The sequence below is a fragment of the Nannobrachium achirus genome, assembly GCF_963921795.1.
Source record: "Nannobrachium achirus genome assembly, chromosome: 3".
NCBI classification, from domain to species: Eukaryota; Metazoa; Chordata; class Actinopteri; order Myctophiformes; family Myctophidae; genus Nannobrachium; species Nannobrachium achirus.
In genome coordinates, this window is record NC_137812.1 from 23,981,254 (window position 1) to 24,000,522 (window position 19,269).

The 19,269-nt window shown below is 43.7% G+C and overlaps 1 protein-coding gene across 1 annotated transcript in view; it reads left to right on the forward strand.

Moving 5' to 3' along the window:
• Nucleotides 1-3,755: 3,755 nt before the first annotated feature.
• Nucleotides 3,756-19,269, forward strand: part of LOC308282110 (uncharacterized protein) — a gene marked incomplete at both ends in the record, with an annotated part of 102,034 nt that continues 86,520 nt past the window's right edge. The window contains 4 exons of the mRNA XM_080722454.1: nucleotides 3,756-3,819; nucleotides 9,483-9,650; nucleotides 10,266-10,357; nucleotides 15,283-15,404. Of these exons, the coding sequence (XP_080578580.1) occupies nucleotides 3,756-3,819; nucleotides 9,483-9,650; nucleotides 10,266-10,357; nucleotides 15,283-15,404 (446 nt within the window). The remainder of the gene's footprint in view (nucleotides 3,820-9,482; nucleotides 9,651-10,265; nucleotides 10,358-15,282; nucleotides 15,405-19,269) is intronic.

A 19,269-nucleotide genomic window follows, 5' to 3' on the forward strand; every position in this document is an offset into this window, starting at 1 on the left:
CTTGATCACATGACTATAGAGATAGGCTACTGTGTACTGATTTGTGTAATGTTTGTATAAAATCTGAAGGAATAATAGGAAAGAATGTGTTTTACGTATAAAATGCAGATATGAAAAATGCAGGGCAAACGTTTTTCCTTGGCCTTTAGGGAGTGCGAACAGACGGGGCGAAAACATGCCTTTAGGCTGGTGGAGACAATAATCTCAATAGTTTTTTTGCATAATCGTGATAATTGTCATAATCATTTCCGTGTTGAAAATGTTGGAATATATTTATTTATATTACAAGCTCTAAGCTTGTAGAGCACCTATTTTCAGCAGAGATATTTAGTATGTACTGTAATGACAACAGGAGGAGCCCTATAGTGCAGAGCCCTCAGCCCTGCATGGGGTTGTTCAACTACATATAAAGGGTTTTCAAGTGGTTTCCAAAGTACACAGAACCTTGGCTGTGCTGCTAGGATCCTGTCTGTTTAATTACAATCATGTTTACTCCTGCGAGCGAGGTGATTTATAGACCCGAGAGACAACGCGACACCGCCACCGCACTCTTTTTCACGGAAGCAGTCAGAAATATTTCCCCTCGAGGGGCGAGAGAAAAGAGTGTAACCTCAGACCTCGTGTAACGAAGCAAATTAACGTGAATTCAAACTTGAGTTTTGTGTTAATGTGCAATTTTTTTTTTTTTTTTGCTTTGTGTTTTTATTGCATCGCATTTTTTTCCTTCGGGTGGAAACCTCATACGTTCAAAACGGTTACTTTTCCAGGATTCAAATTCAAAAACAGCAGATCTACAAGCTCAAAACGCGTTGTCTCACTCAAGTTTTGAGCTTGCAGATCTGCTACTTTTGATGCTTTTGTGTGGCGCTGTAGTGTGATCAAGTTGGCCGTTAATTCATGAAAAGAAAAAACACAAAAAGTATATATGGAGATAAGAGGTTTCTGCACGACATCAACGATACGTGTATTTTCTGTTGCACGTTTTCACAACATTTACTGTGGTGGAGTAGCAACCGTTCACCTGACAGTCGTAAAGTTTGGTGCATTTTTATCTCCGGAGAGTAAGATGCCTTCGAGCAGGTAGTCATGCTTTGGCATGAGTTGTGTAATACATAGCCTCTAGCCAAAGATGTTTTACTGTTAGGCATTACCCCAGCAATGCTGGGAATGGGATACTGTACCGTACAGTAAGTACAGCATGTGCATCATTCACAAGACCTCATATCACAGGCAGGGGGTCACACCAAATTCTGGGACCTGGGTACAAGGATTCACTGCGGGCCCCCCATGAATTTTAACTATTGAAAAATAGCAGATATTAATAGCAGATATACAAGCTCACAGCGCGGCACCAAGTGCCGCGCTGCAAGCTTGTAGATCTGCTATTTTTGAAACGTTGTGAAAATGTGTGCAAAAAAACCACGTTTCCATGTCAGTGATGCTCAAAACTTTTCATGTGAAGGAGCCTCAAAATGATATGAATTTGGCCACGGACCCCCATCTCAAAATATTTAGTTCCAGGGACCCCCCCCCCCCCCCCCCCCGAAGCAAAATTTGAGTTACAAATGTTCGCTTAAAAAACGACTTTTCAAAAATAGCAGATCTACAAGCTTGCAGCGCGGCACTCGGTGCCGCGCTGTGAGCTTGTATATCTGCTATTTTTCAATAGCTAAAGTTACTAGGGCCCCCTCTACCTTGGGCCCTAGTAACTCAGTCCCACTTTCCTACCCCTTGTGACGCCCCTGATCATATCACAGGCAACAGTCTGAATAGGGGGGGCATAGCTGCTTAGAAGTGCTGGCACACAGGAATATCTTTTTATGCGTTCTTCTTTCTTGTGTTTATGTGGCTGCTGGCACACATGCAGGCTGGCACACACTGCTGAGGACGTTAGAAAGCAAGCAATGAGAAAGTTAGAAAGCAAGCAAGGCTATTCAGACCATTTGGTTCTCAAAGTGGGGTCCGGGAACCCCTAGGGGTCCTTGTGGGAGGGAGGGGGAGGGGGAGGGGGATCTTGATTATACATATCGTCGTTGTCGGGTGGAAACCTTGTATGTCCAAAACCGTTCCTTTTGCATTTATCAAAACAGACGATCTACAAGCACACAACGGTTGTATTTTGATTCTTTCTCTTTTTCTTTTTTTCCCCCCGAAGTGAACATTCTAAACTCAAATCCTTGCTTCTGGGGGTCCCTGGAACACAATATCTTTTCCAGATTGGGGGGGGGGGGGGTCCGCAGCCAAATACATAGATTTTTAGGGGGTCCTTGACACGAAAATGTCTAAAGAATCACTGATTCAGACAGACAGTTGAAGAACGCAGGCAAGGACAGATTGACAAGGCTGGGCAACACTCGCAGACATCTGGGCCTCAGACTCCCATCGTGCCAGCCGTGTGTGTGCGTGTGCTCACGTGTGTGTGTGTGTGTGTGTGTGCTCACGTGTGTGTGTGTGTGTGTGTGCGTGTGCTCACGTGTGTGTGTGTGTGTGTGCGTGTGCTCACGTGTGTGTGTGTGTGTGTGTGTGTGTGTGTGTGCTCACGCGTGTGTGTGTGTGTGTGTGTGTGTGTGTGTGTGTGTTGAAAAGTGCAAGGCAGATGGGAGAGGGTTTACGTAAGCCTCAGAAGAACGTGTGAAAGGCAGCGCCACCAGTAGAGACATGCCTTCCTCCCCGCTCGTCCATCCACTCTTCCCTCCATTAAAACCCATTTAGGCCTAGGATTATTGAATGCTTTAACCGGTGAAAAATAGCAGATATACAAGCTCGCAGTGCGGCACTCAGCTTGTAGATCTGCTATTTTGGGAAAAAAAGTCGTGAAAATGTGTGCAAATCTTTGAATATATGTATTTTCAAAGAGAACGTTTGTAACTCAAATTTTGCTTCTGGGGGGGTCCCTGGAACTAAATATTTTGAGATGCGGGTCTGTGGCCAAATACATATCATTTTGGGGGTCCTTCACATGAAAAGGTTTGAGCGCCACTGACATATAGTAGTCTCTCAAGAACAGACTAACTGAGCTCCAGTTAAGTGAAAAGGACCTTTTCTTTGACGATGGCTGGCCAGATTGCTGACATAGAAACATAGGTTTTTCAAAAAACCTTAGAAGGATTCAAAAGACACTTATAAAATCGGGTCAAAATTCTAATTTTCTGATCTGCTATTTTTCAATAGTTAAAGCATGAAATAATAATACACAATAATGTGTACCCGTTTTAAATGATTTAAATATCATCTGCTTCTCCAGAGATGTCCTACCGTTTTCATTCCTCCTCCACTCCTCCTCTCTCATCATCTGTTCACTTTCATTGCATCCATATTCCCCATCCCCGTCTCTCTCCTCGACCTCGGGTTGTGTGCGACTGTGCGCACGTGCACACATTATGTTATGGGCGATTGGGCATGCTGTTCGGATTAACGTTGTTTTTCTGTATAAACTTTAGAAGCATTTTTAGAATTCCAAAAGTTTGCGGTCACGCCGACTGACTGTGACTGTGTGACTGTGTGTGTGTGTGTGTGTGTGTGTGTGTGTGTGTGTGTGTGTGTGTGTGTGTGTGTGTGTGTGTGTGTGTGTGTGTGTGTGTGTGTTGTTTTATAAAGTGAGAACATTTTGCCAGTTCTCATTTTCCAAAGGGTTAAGGGTTAAGAATTAGGTTTAAGCTAGAACTTAACTTTCATGTAGGTTAAGGTCAAGGTTAAGGTTAAGGTCAGGTACAGGGTAAGTGTTGGAGCCTAACATTCAAAGACCTTAGGCAGCAATGGCTCAGCAAATGAGCAGTCGCTGTGCCATGGAAAGGATAACTTATATTCTGAAGAGGAAAGGTGAAATGTATCATAGGGCTTGGGGGAATTTTACCCAACTCTTAAGGGACGTTGGCGTGTGGGAAATGCTTTAACTGGATGGAATGGAAACACCTCTTTATGGACGCTATTGCATTTGCCCTCTTCGTTGATCTGATTTTAATTGTAATTTGTGTCTGGTCTTTTTTTTTTTTCTGCTTCTAAATGTAAAATGTGTCTAAAGTTTGTCTTGTCATGTCTTATAAGTTATCACATATTGTTTAAAAAGGTTTTTGGTCTAATACCTATCCTGATTTAGGAAAGCCGTACCAATGATTTGACCGCATTTTTTTTTAATTGATTTTAGGGTTAGGGTATGAATGAACAGTGTATGAACAGCAAGAGGGGCCCAAAAGATCTCTTGAGCGAGATGTCTCAAGAATGCCTCGAGGGAATTTCTTAAAGTGTGCAACAAACATCCACAAGAATTTGGAGGTCAAAAGGTCAAGTGACCTCGCAAAACCCATTTCTTACATTTCAATAGAGATAGATAACTTACAGTACATTTTGCCAAAGATTACACGTAACACCTTTTCCCTACATGCAACCACCACACAGCATTTCTAGTTTTTAATGTACTGAAGCAGAACTGAAAGTCGGGCGGACGTACTGTAGGTGAGTGGGTAGAGTAGAGCAGTGGTTCTCAACCTGTGGGTCAGGACCCCCCAGGGGTCCCCAGATGATTAACTTAATGTGAAACATTGTTTTGTCACTCAACAGTATACAAACTAACATAAGGTTTAAGTGTAGAGTATCTGCACATTTCTAAAGTGACAATTTAAGGACTATTTAATACTGTACCTCTAAAATGACAAAGTAAACATTGGCCAAATTGTCAAATATTATAGGCGGAAATTGTGAAAATAGCCGATCTACATACAACGCCTCACGTTCCGAGTTGTTGTGAGCATGTAGATATACAAAATGTAATGCCTCAACTCTTTGTGCTCGTCAGGGTGGGGGGTCCCCAGTTCAAATATGATTATTTTGGGGGTTGCGGCCTGAAAAGGTTGAGAACCACTGGAGTAGAGAGGCTGTGTGCTGCGGTTATCAGAAGCTCACCGGTTGGCCTCTCTGCCCCGGTGGTCTGTGTGTCGAAGTGTCAAGTGACTTGAGAGTGTGCTGTACTATTCATCACAACCATCTGGGCTGCCATCATCTGGGATAGTGTTTTCTGCAGGTGATTCAGTCCGAGTGTATCAAAGGGTGCGTTCGGAAATGCGCACCGGGTGTGTGCTCTGTGTAGTGAGTGCCTAAACCTAACCCTAATCCTAACCCTAACCTCAGTAATACTATGCCTAACCCTAACCCTAACCCTAACCTTAACCTCAGTAAAACTATGCCTAAACCTAACCCTAACCCCTAACCCTAACCACACCCGGTGCGCATTTCCGAACGCACCCTTTGATACACTCGGACTGAATCACCAGCAGAAAACACTCTCCCGCCATCAGCTGGATGAAGCTGAATAGGCTATATGCACAGCAGCCATATTGGAGAGAAGTTGGGTATCTTCTCACTTCCTTCAAAGGTGTTACCAACGATACTAATGAAGGCTCTGCCTCTGTTCCATTTCATGTAGCACAGTGGTTCATAATTTTATGGCAGTCACAGGGCTGAGAGTGTACAAATGGAACCAAATGCACCCTTACGGGTCATTTGGAACCCTCGAGGCACCATGAGTGTCCCTGGACCACACTTTGAGACCCACTGGTGTAGCAGAGTGTTTCCAGTGAGCCAACATGCACAATATCAGCACCCTGGCTCTGTTTGACCGGAATGAAACAGAGCCTTCATTAATTAGTATTATTGGTAAAACCTGTGAAGGAAGTGATGGCCAAAATGACTGCTGTGGACATAGAATGAACTTCTCTGCAGGGACTAATAGATCGTCTCCCTCTGTAACGAATATAAAAAGTTAAAGGGAAATTTTGCCGATTTGGCACCCAAACCAACATGATTTTGAACATGATTTCGGCGACTGTGACATCATCGTACAGAATGTCAGTTCTCCCTGGACTACAATGAACTACAGACCATGTTTCCTGTAGCTCCATTGAGACCAGCTGATGTCAATCACCTCGTTAAGACTGTCCAACGCCTAATCAGACTTTACCAAGTGGTCAGGGAAGCGAGAGGGGTGTGACTGGAGTTTTGTTTTTGTTAGTTTGGCTTTTGTTTTGAATTTCTTTTGTTCGCTAGATTTATTTTAACCTGTATTAATCATTTGTATTTGTCTTTACATATCTTAAGTTATTGTAGGCGTGTCATGGTGCCCTTCACTGTGGCCGTTTAAAGATCTGTTTTGGGGCTTTTATGCCTTTATTGGATAGGACAGTAGACTGACAGCAAATGGGGGGAGAGATGGAGAGTGGCATGCGGCAAAGGTCGTCCAGATTGGGAATCGGACCGGCGCCGCCGCCAGGCATCCATGCCTTTGTGGCAATGCCTAAGTGGTATGCGCCTGGACCAGTAGGCCAGTGGGCGGTTTAGGGGTAGTAGCAAAAGCGACTATTGGCCAATCACAGCGGGTCTCCCTAGAAAAGTGGAGGTAATAAGCAGTGCATGGGTAACTGACACCTTAGAGCAGTCTTAAAAAACACACAACACACTTCATTAAAATAGTGTTTGGTTGCAAAATCGGAAAAAGTTGCCCTTTAAGTAAAATTTAACAAAGTACTTGTACTTCCATTACACCATTACACCACCAGAGTGTAATAATACACATCTGTGTGTGTGTGTGTGTGTGTGTGTGTGTGTGTGTGTGTGGGTGTGTGTGTGTGTGTGTGTGTGTGTGTGTGTGTGTGTGTGTGCGTGCGTGCGTGCGTGCGCATGCGTGCGTGCGTGCGTGCGTGCAGGAGTGCGTGCGTGCAGGAGTGCGTGCGGGAGTGTGTGGGTGTGTAGGTTGAGTCATGTAGTTTATGACCACCAGCCCGTACTGTTGCTCTGTTAATAAAAAGTGTTCTGTGCGTGTCAATACTCGATAGCCTGCTGGACCTTCCTGCATGGTTACTTACAGCAAAGCGCCCAGTCCTGCAACACACGTGTCTTTTAAGAGAGACAACGAAAGATGGAAAAAGAGGGAGACAGAGGGAGAGAGACAGAGAGACAGAGAGAGAGACAAAGAGAGAGGGACGTTTCTGCCTATTAAAGGATTTCATGACATTGTTTACAAGCTTATTTAATTCATTATCATCATCAGACCCACATATCTTAAAGGTAACATCACACACAAACACCTACACATTGATTGCTGCTAAAGAGCCAGATACCGTGGCATTGTCACCGCTGTTACGAGTTACGACCTCAGCCTAAAACAACTAAAGACACACAGAGATTGGAACATAGCATTGCCGTCGAGCAGAAACCTTTCATCTCCATATTTTAACTTTTTTTTTTTTTTTTTTGTGAATTAACACCCTACTTGATCACACTTCAGTGTCACACAAAAGCATCAAACGTAGCAGATCCACGTTTCGAGCTTGTAGATCTGCTACCTTTGCTGTTTTTGTGTTTGAATCCTGAAAAGTGAGAGTTTTCGGACATTTCTGCACAACAGAAGCAATATAAAAGGACACAAAGACCTCAAGTAGCCAAAAAGACAGGTTTTTTATAGTTTTGAAAAAAAAGAAGAAACCCACCCTTAAAGTACAAAAGATAACAAACCAAAAAGGCTCGGATAAACCATGCCAAACTTAACTAAACAAAACATGCTATTGAGCCAACCAATGCGACGATGTACCATGAGATGTGAACCCATCAGCTCTCTTCCTGTGAAACTACCAAACCTAAAGACAAGCAGAACTGATCCAAAACAAAACAAAGACTGGTAAATGGACTGCTAGAGATCTCTCGCCCAAAACTAAAATAACAATTGTGAGGGAAAAGAAAGAGAAGAGGATTCCCCATAACACAGTGCTGCAACCTGTCTGTCTGTCTGTCTCTGTGTGTGTGTGTATGTGTGTGTGTGTGTGTGTGTGTGTGTGTGTGTGTGTGTGTGTGCATTGCACACTGTGTAAATGGTGCAATGGTGGTATACTGATAGCTGCTTTTATCCAAAGTGCTCTACAATCTGCCTTATATTCACCCATTCACACACCCACAGTGGAGGAAACCGTGCAAGGCACCATCCTGCTCATTGGGAGCAGTTAGGAGTTCCTTGCTCAAAGGACACCTCATCAACACTAACCCAGAAGGAGGCGAGCCCAGAGATCGGACCAGGAACTTTCCGATTCCCAAGCAGATGCTCTTCCTCCTGAGTCATTGTGTGTGTGTGTGTGTGTGTGTGTGTGTGTGTGTGTGTGTGTGTGTGTGTGTGCGTGTGCGTGTGCGTGTGTGTGTCTTTTAGTCTAAACCTTTTTTAAGAGAATGTATAGGTAGAAGAGAGAGGGGGGGAGGGGGGGGAGTCGGGGGACTTGATGTGCAACCATGTGCAACGATGTCCACGCAGGGCTTCCATCCAGCCATACATACTGTATAGAAACAGTCATGGTTCTTGAGAAAATACATTGAAAGTTCAAAGCGACACAGCAGATGATGACACATGCAGGGTGGACTCGCACAGTCAGCGTTTCTTCTGAAAGATTCAAAAGCATGCCTTGGAATTCTGTAAACATCTCCCATGTGACTCCCGCTCGTATCAATACAAAACCCTGCCGTGTGGAGAGCTGAACAAAGACAATGGCTTCCTCCACCAACTGAGACAGACACACACACTCGCGCACGCACGCACACACTCGCACGCACGCACACACACACACACACACACACACACACACACACACACACACACACACACACACACACACACATGCACACGCACACTTAATGTACACATCCAGAGAGAGAGACAGACAGGCAGACAGACAGACAGACAGACAGAGGGAGTGAGACGAGACAAGTCATACTTTTATCTAGAGGTACTTACAGTAGATAAAATTAAAACAATGACAAATTAGATGCTATGCTCTGCTAGGCTGTAGCTTACAGCCTGTAAGATGGCCACGACCTGTCTGGACGTAGCATTTCTCTACTGTTTTAGTTTTTTTAATATATTAGTACATATATTGTAAATAATTTCAATGTGTTGGTGTTTCCTCAGTAAATAGACACTTGTGTCTAAGGCTGTTGTAGTCACTAGGTCTACTACAATACCCTTGATGATGAGTGTGGCCTCTGTAGTACATTACATTTCGGACTACAATTCCCTTGATGTCTATCGTCTATCTAGTCACTGGAATGTTGGACAAACTGGTGTCTTGCGTCGGCTATCAAGTGACGACACTGCTGACTATTGCAAGCTTGCAATAAACTCAATGGCTATTACATACATTTCATATCTCCACTTTTCCATTAGCTGCCAGAGATTTTTCTTAATCTGGTTCGAGTCCCGGCTGCCATATCCAGCCCAAGAAACCTTAGAAAGACAGGGGGACAAATTAAATGTACTTCTTAAAATAAATGTATCATGCCTGTTGCTAAGGTATGGCAACATGACTGGTGTCTTGCACGCGCGCGAAGGCGCGCGTGCAAGAAGACACCAGTCATGTTGCCATACCTTAGCTTTTTCTGAACTGACGCCACTGCTATCAATAGGCCTATGTCTCTCATTCATTGGTTGATTCTGTCCGTCTGTCCCTCCCTAGCCGATCCCATCGACGTACTGAAAGTTCTGGACCTATCGGAGGACATGGAGGGCGTGTCGTTGGAGGCGGGGCTTTGCACCAGCAGGGAGGGGCGTGAGGAGACGGACCTGGCCTTCAAGATAGACAAGAAGATCCAGCTGAGCGCCCCCACCAACCAGCTGTTCCCTGGTACGCTGAGTGTGTGTGTGTGTGTGTGTGTGTGTGTGTGTGTGTGTGTGTGTGTGTGTGTGTGTGTGTGTGTGTGTGTGTGTGTGTGTGTGTGTGTGTGTGTGTGTGCGTGCGTGCGCGCGCGCGTGCGTGCGTGTGTGTGTGTGTGCGTACGTACGTGCGTGCGTGGCTTTGACTCTAGAGCCTAGAGCTGCAGAGGAGCCTATCCTTTCTGCGGGAGTTTACTGGAGATTATTTGGACCTGTTTGGACCACACTTCCGTTTTAACAGCAGACATACAAGCTCACGTCGCGTCGCAGATGCAATCATTGTGAGCTTGTAAATCACACTCGGCTGCGGCGCCGGAAGCTCGGTACAGCGTCTGCGCAATGCACTATGGGGCGTTGGAAAGTTGTGTATATATATGTATATATATATATATATATATATATATACACACACATATACCTGGAATTGTAGGTTAAAAAACCTGGCAGAGAGATACAAGGTTTCTCCCTGACAGCAATGAGTTTGTGACACGGTGTGTGTGTGTGTGTGTGTGTGTGTGTGTGTGTGTGTGTGTGTGTGTGTGTGTGTGTGTGCGTTTGCGTGTGCGTGTGCGTGTGGGTTCTGCAGACTCTCCGTTCCCAGTGGATTTCTCGGTGATGACAACAGTACGAGCTCGTAAGGGCTCCCAGGTCTTCCTGCTCTCCCTCTATGACTCACAGGTACACAACAACACAACACAACACAACACAATGCAACCAAGTGTAGAATTCTTGAGCCGCAATGGTACTGCAGGCTCCACCTAGGAAACGGTGGTGCTGCAGGCTCCGCTTGCGGCTTGAATGAATAATTTCAAAAGATATATTATGGTTATGGTTTAGTGTGTATAAGTGCATGCAATGTGGGCTATGTTATTTTTTTCTGCTGTTGGTAGTCATGGTTGACAGTTCCCACTTGATGTCATGTGGGAGTTCATACTGATCCAGACCATAATGAATAACTGATAGCTTGCATAATGTCTTGAGGCTAGGACTTAAATCTAACATGTACAGGTCATCAGTGAGTGTATGGAATTCTTTGCTTCCTCCATAGATTATGATACAATCTCCCACCACGCAACAGCACATCACCCACATCCTACAGGGGTCTTTCCCCCTTGGCTCAACCTGCTTCCAGGAAAAGGTCTTTGGACTGAATTTCCACAGGTCATTGAAGCACTGCTTCCCGTTCCAGCCACCAAATATGTACAGCTCTCCATTGTGGGCAAAGGCTGAATGATACGAACGTTCCTCTGGGAGAAGGTGTACTGAAGGCATCCCCAGCCAGCAGTTGGTCTCTGTGTCAAACACTATGACCTTGTTGTAGACGTAGCCCTCACCCACCCCTCCCCCAAATATAAACATCTTTGTTCCGATGATGGTGGCAGAGTGACCTGGTGAAACAGGTGGTGGTGTTCCTCTGGTGTTAACTAAAGACCAGAACATTATGGTGGTGTCCAACTTGTACATTTCATTAGTATAACCAGTCAGCTGGTGGTTGTATCCTCCATGCACATACATGACCTTTTCAAGGACACAGGCTGAGTGAAACCTCCTTGCTTCTGGAATAGTCCCAGAAATATTGGGTTTGAACCAGTGGTGGGTGTTGACATCAAAGGCATAAAGCACATTGCAGAAATCCTTCCCTCCCCAGATGTAGACAATTTCTTCTACCAGCACAGCTGTGTGGCCATATCGCCAGGAGGGAACCTCAATTTGACGTTGTCCACTTCCATTTGTCACTGGGGGCAACTTCCTCCAACACAAAGCCAATGTGTTGAAGATGTGGACTTCAATCTGATCCCTATTAGATCCTCCAAATGAGTACAGCTTGTGTCCGACTACCACAGCAGGCTGCCAGTAATCCTTAGGTCCTCCTTTCAGATGTATGGTCCAGTGAATCATTTCCCACTGCAGCACTACCTTGAATCAGTGCAACTAATCTGCAGGAAAAGTCATCAAACAACAGTTTAACTAGTTGGAACAAGTCACTGAATGACACTTTGTTAATTGGACATTTACTTTTAAAGGTTACATTGGTTGTGATGTCATTGGGTGGTGACGTAATTATGTAGACTATCTAAAGGAATGTTGATCCATCCATCCATCCATCCAACCAACCAACCAACCAACCAACCAACCAACCAACCAACCAGCCAACCTTTACCCATGATAATCCTGGCTCCTGTACACTGCCCTACAAAGGCAGAGTGCAGTAACTACGTTTTCGGACACACCGACTTATTTGTGTCGCCCAAATGTCAAATTAGCCTTCATGATATTGGGGATGAACATTTACCTCAAGAACAGATATACAATCAGTTTAATATCACTTATATGCCTATATCTCATTTGGCTGACCAGTTGTAACACTTTTAAACCCATTGTTTTGTGAAATTCGTGTACGATTCAAACCACAAGACAAGAAGAGAATGTTGAAAGACAAAAAGTGGCAGTGGTGTTTGAGCCATGTTCAGTGGCTGTAACATGATGACACAATGACTCAATGATGATTTAAAATGCTTGGCAGCTCTGTTTATCTATGTACAGTAGGTCTAGAGGTCACTCAATGGTTTGTAGTCCTTAGGGTGGTTGTATTTCATTCTCTAGCCTTTTATCACAACAGTGCACAAATCTTGCTGCTGTATTCGCACATTGTTGTATTTCTCCCAGTAGGTATGGGATTTTTGTTGTTGTTGGTCATGTTTTCAAACTCACTTTGTGTGTAATCTGTGGGAAGTATGTGTCTCTAATGTCTTGGTATAGTTTGCAGGTGTTAAGAAAATGTAGCTCTGTTTCTACCACATTTTGTGTGCAGTGGTTGCATAGTCTGTCTTCCCTTGGGAGTGGGGTCTGTCTGTGGTGGCCTTTCTCTATTGCAAGGATGTGATGTCTGTCCTTAGTCAAGACTTTCCTCCACCTTGGATTGTTTTGCCAATGTATATTCTCTTTTTTGTGCTAGATAGCATTCCATTTTGCTTTGGTTTTGGGTTGTCTCTTTCCAGTATGTCAGATAGCCTTCTTTTTCTTCTCTTATAATCTGGTTTATTTCAATGGGTTTTCCGTCTGGTAGTTGTGCTTGCGTTTGTGCCCAGAGACCCAGAGACCCTGTACAACAGACCTGGGGTCCGTATACGGCCCTTTGGTTCACTCTGACCGGCCCTTGTAGGGTTAATGGCAAATGACAAAATGAACACATTTTCTAATGTTTCCTCATGCATGGACTAAAGCTTCATTGCTTTTATTTTGACGTTTTTTATTCACATACTTATGGACACAATGCGTACACCAGCACGTGTGCGTGATAATTGGATGGTTGTCTCAATAACAAGCAGGTGGTCAGACTGGTCACAAGTCAAGACGACCTGCCTTACCTTACCCATCAAAAATGGCTAAAGTGGCTAAACAAAGAAAAGTCGATGCCGAATGCCGGGTTTTTAACAAAAATTGGACTGCTAAGTATTCATTTACTGAAGTCGGAGGTAAAGCCTTGGTAAAGTTTGCGGGAAGCACATCTTGCGGGGAGTACTGCCTTTTGGCCTGGCCCTCCACAATATTTTCTGTTGTTCATGTGGCCTCATGGAAAGAAATATTGTAAAGCGCCTTGGATAACGCCAAGGCCCTGTATAAATGCATCATTTACCATGGTGTCCCCAGAAAGATGCTAATATCTCAAAGTGTGTTATGGTGTCCCAGAAAGATGCTAATATCTCAAAGTGTGTTATGGTGTCACAGAAAGATGCTAATATCTCAAAGTGTGTTATGGTGTCACAGAAAGATGCTAATATCTCAAAGTGTGTTATGGTGTCCCCAGAAAGATGCTAATATCTCAAAGTGTGTTATGGTGTCCCCAGAAAGATGCTAATATCTCAAAGTGTGTTATGGTGTCCCCAGAAAGATGCTAATATCTCAAAGTGTGTTATGGTGTTAACCCATTTAGGCCTATGATTATTTAATGCTTTAGCTATTTAAAAATAGCAGATAAACAAGCTCACAGCGTGGCACCGAGTGCCACGCTGCGAGCTTGTAGATCTGCTATTTTTGAGAAAGTCGTGAAAATGTGTGCAAATCTTTGAATATATGTATTTTTAAAGCGAACATTTGTAACTCAAATTTTGCTTCTGGGTGGTCCCTGGAACTAAATATTTTGGGATGGGGGTCCGTGGCCAAATAAATATCATTTTGGGGGTCCTTCACATGAAAAGGTTTGAGAACCACTGACATAGTAGTCTCTCAAGAACAGACTAACTGAGCTCCAGTTATGTGAAAAGGAGCTTTTCTTTGATGATGGCTGGCATAGAAACATAGGGTTTTTCCAAAAACCTTAGAAGGATTCAAAAGACACTTATAGAATCGGGTCAAAATTCAAATTTTCATGATTTTTTCAAAAATAGCAGATCTACAAGCTCGCAGCACAGTGCCTATTTTTCAATAGCATAAAATAATAGACTATAATGTGTACCCGTTAATACCTGAGGAGTTCCCATATGGGAGGACTCAGGCAGGTCTTGGAAAAAAGTATTGAATATTGCTAATTTGAAGTCAGATTCTTGTTCCTAATCATGCCTCTGTGCGTGTGTGTGTGCACGCTGTGTGTGCACGCGTGCATGCATGTTTAGACTTCAAAGCAAAACAAAAGAACAGCCTGCATGGGCCTAGTGCATTACGTACCGAGCACTTGGTTTTACTGCCCAAAATACAACACGACTTTGGTATACAGTAATTGCCAGTGTTCTGTTCATGTTGTAGGTTTGCATGCATGGGGAGGCTGGGGGGATGAATCATATCTGCCAGGGAATAAAACCTATTTGTTTGGTCTACACAGCATTGTTTCTCAGTGTCAGGTCCAAATGGACCCTTACTGCTCTGTACTGTAACTTTGAGTCTGACAGTATCAGAGTTAACCCTGTAACGCATTATTACTTTGACTATAAACAAATAGCAGATATACAAGCTCACAGCGTGGCACCGAGTGCCATGCCGCGAGCTTGTAGATCTGCTATTTTTGAAAATGTGTGAACAATTGTGCAAGTTTTTTTGACACGATTCTATAAATGTCTTCTAAATCCGTCTTAAAGGATAACTTTGGATTTTTACAACAAGGTTTCATATTTTAGATTGTAATTAGAGAAAAGAAAAAGTGAGTGTGAAAATGTTTTCATTTGCTTCATTCTATTGTTTTATCGCGTTTACCGTGCTAAAATGTGGGGCATGTGTACAAGTGGCTAAATATGTCTTTTTAGACACAATAAGCCAGCAGTTTCTTTATTGTTATTTACAGTAACACCTCTAGCCCCCATAAGTCACATCCAACCATGAAAGGTTGCGTTATATCTTGGGAATGGGCTTATTGTGTGTAAAATTACATATTTTGCCCCCAGCCACTGAAATAAGAATCTCTAAAACAATAGAAAGAAGTAAATGAAATCATTTTAACACACACACACACACACACACACACACACACACACACACACACACACACACACACACACACACACACACACACACACACACACAGGGTATAGCTGCTCAAATGCACCGCTCCACTTTGAACTGATGGTTTAATTTGTTTTGTCCTGCTTTGTGGTTGTCTCTGGGGGTCTCAGGGTACCCAGCAGTTTGGTCTGGAGGTGGGCCGCTCCCCTGTCTTCCTGTACGAGGACCAGGATGGTCAGCCCACACCGGACCTCTACCCCACCTTCAGGAAGATCAACCTGGCCGACGGCAAGTAGGTAACACGCATGCATGCATGCACGCACGCACGCACGCAAGGTTATATATACTTAATAGTTTTGGATTTGTCATTATTTATTTATTTTTAGTTTATTTTTTTATGATGTCATCTGATAGGGCATTAACAACTTGTGATTTTTGCAAGTCGACTCGACTCAGTAAAAAGTTGAGTTGAAGTCGACTTTATCGTTTGATGACGTCATCACATCACACACGACCCCCCCAATTATTTTGGGAGGTCCCCAGAAGATTAACTTAATCTGCAACAAAAAATCTAAAATATATATACGGTATATTTCTTGTTCATGTTTGGGAAACAGTGTCCATAAGCAGCGACACGTTGTAAGCTTGTAGATCGGCTATTTTCACTAGTTTGGATTCTGTGCTTTGGAGTCATCGAATTTCTATTTTGGGCCTCGATCTCAAAAGTTTGGGAACCAGTGTTCTAAGCTATACATTCAGTATGCGAGTGAATGCTGTATACACAGGAGACTTGACCTTAAAGCATCTCCGGTTGCAAACCTTTCTTACAGAAACACTTTGGTCAGTCCCAGACAGCTGGCTGCAATTGAGGTTAATGTTGACCAATATATCTGCCATCCATGTCTCCTTTCTGCATCCACCCCCAGTCAACATCAGTACCGCTGTTGTCTTGTCTGGAATGGAAGATAGAAGAAGCCTGGCTCCAGATGACCCCAATAAGCAGCATGCTTGTTCGTGTTCTCTGTGTTGCTGGAATGAAGTTGGTTGTACAGTCTCTGCTTGTGGGCAAAGAGGGTGCACATAAGAACATAGAACTCAGTGGAGAACCAGGAGATGTTGCTTGGTGCGCACGTCGCACCTAAACTTTTGCAGAATATTTGTTTGCAATAGGTCATGACCAAATAGGAGGCTACAATGCAAGCGTCTCAGTACAATCGTTAGCCTACTGTATGTGCAAACAGAGGCATATGAATACTTATTTGCGCATTTAAAAGCGATGAGTATATACACAGAGAACTACATAACATATGATGGCAGACAGCTGTTTTAATTGACAAAAATCCATTATTAGACTGCAGACTGTGTCTAGAAGGACTAGAGTTCTGAGACACCAGAGGCGGAGATAGTAACTGACACGATAAAAAAGAAAAAATGGTACCAGCGGCTGTTCGTTTGATCTGCGAGACTGCGACGCAACATTTATTTTGACTGTATACGCATGTACACTTGCGCATGTGTTATGTGTGCACATCTGCCAATCTGGCTTCATGCACAGTTAGTGGCTGCTCTTAATCTGGCCTACATCTGGCCTACATCTTGGCACGAAGCTCTCAAAGTGTGTTGTACGCCCAGGGGTCACATTGGCCAAGCTTTTTATGACTTAACGCAATTAACTCATAAATAGCACCGCTCATTTCACCTACAGTACAGTAAACCTTTTTTCTGAAAACTTGTATTTCACCTAGAGTAAACTTTTTTCTCTTCCATTGAGTTCAATGGACATTTTCTGTGCCTTTTCTGATTGGACAATACAATGTCGAATCAGACAGGATTGGTCATGCTTCACGTGACATCACATTATGTAATATAAATGGTAAGACGGAATGTATTTCCCAGTGGATTCCTTGTGACTCACGTCAGTGCAACCACACTTTCCAGTTCTGATTTAGTCTTAGTCTTTTGAATAACACATAGTTTTAGTCCTATTTAGTCATCTGAAATTGTTTAGTCTTAGTCTAGTCTTATAAAAATAGTATTTTAGTCTCTTAATCTTTTAAACTTTTAGGGCTCTATTTTTGTCCATGCCATGCCCCTTATCCCTAAACTCTTTTTCTATATATACCGATGTCTCTAGTTGGCATTGGCACATTTCACTCAGGTTTTTTCATCTCACTCATGTCACTTTGTCTGCTGACCTCACTCAGCAACAAAATAAAAATAAAATAAACAAAAATCTAAATAAAACAATTCACAGGAGGCAAGCAGCGATCACCACATGATGTGCACTGCAATGTAGTTTCAAATGCACTACATTGCAGATGCTTTTTTTTAGAGTAAAAAACTAAAAAAGAACAGAAGACATGCATGACATGCATGATCTGGGCAGGTTGCCCCAGGAAATCTGTCAATGTGAACCAGAGACATCGGGTATATAGCGAGAGAGGGCGAGATCATTTAGCGACCTACAACCGGGTCGCGACGTGGTCGGTAGTTTTCAGCGACCGGGTCGCAAAATCGAGCGACCGGGTCGCTAAATGGAGCGACCGGGTCGCTAAATCACCGACCGCGTCGCTAAATCACCGACCGCGTCGCTAAAGCGAGCGACCGGGTCGCTAAATCGACCGACTGGGGCGCAAAATCTTCCGACCGGGTCGCTAAATCTACCGACCTAAAACTGCAGGCAGGTCGGTAGATTTAGCGACCGGGTCGGTCGATTTAGCGGCGCGGTCGGTGATTTAGCAACCCGGTCGCTCGATTTAGCGACCCGGTCGCTGAAAACTACCGACCACGTCGCGACCCGGTTGTAGGTCGCTAAATGATCTCGCTCCTACTGTATATAGCTCTTAGTCTTTATCTTAGTTATGGCGGATGGCGGTACAGATGCTGCTATCAGAAAGGATGTCAGTGTCATTCCCCTTAATGATGAGGGACTTGCTACCATCTGTTGGTGTATTCCTGGCATGTACACATGTTCGAGTGTCAGCTTGTTTATGACAGCGTGGAGACATAAGCATGTATGGAACTTCCTTCCTTGTGTTGGTGGTACCGGTACATGGCATCTTCTCTTTTTTGCATCAATGAGTGTGCTTGTTGTCTTGTGTTTGACACATCTTCACAGGGATTCGAAACGGCTCAATCTTGTTGCTGTCATCATCTCAAAAGAAAGCATCTTCAGTTTATTTGGGCTCTTTGTTTGCTGTCGTTCTTGTTCTTATTCCTTGCCCCCCTTTTTCACATGCAAGCTTCAAATGTCAGACGACTTCTTGTTGTATGTCCAAGCTTTTGTACTGTAGGTATACCATATATAGGATTTCATCGTCAGATGTAGACCACGATTCAGAGCCCGGACATATTTTTGGGCCCGGACAAAGCCAGATGTTGGGGCACCGCTCAAGAATGGACAAGAACAATAGTCTGGTTGCCTATAGCAACCACACTAACTACTGTAGAAAAGAACAATTTTGGGAAAAGGTGTGGTTGCCGCCTATTTATATTTCATATTGTAACATTTTGTAATTGGTCAAAGGTTACTCTAGGAATAAAAATAAAGCTGATCAAGAACTGTAGGGCAGGGGTCCTCAACGTTTTCAGGCCAAGGACCCCTTAGTTGAGAGAGAGATGAAGCAGGGACCCCAACAAACTGTGTATTTTGGATTCATGTCAATTTGTGTTTTCAGATACTTAACCACTTGAACCATCAATACTTAATAAACTTGACCTTTCGCTCTGTACTTAGTCTGCTCTTTTCCCCCTCTACACCAAAGCTATTTGCCAAAATAGCCGATCTACAAGCGCTGCGAGACGTTGTGAGCTTGTAGATCTGCTATGTTTGCCTAAAGTTCTCCGAATATGGTCGCTAGGGTTCAAGTGGTTAATATAAAAAAGGAGGAAAACTCACTCACAGATTTGGAGGACCCTCTGTAGTAACTCTGAGGACCCCCTGTTGAAGACCCCTGCTGTAGGGCATAGCAGTGGGTGTGGTTTTTGGTGCCACAAAAAAATCGCCCATTCTTTTTTCCCATAGAGATTTACAAAAATATTTATATTAATTATTTTAAGCCTAAAATCACGCCAGGATCCTGGATCCTAGTGAATCATGACCATAAAACCGTAACCATAAAACTACAGGACCTACACGCAAGGGCGTCAATTCACCC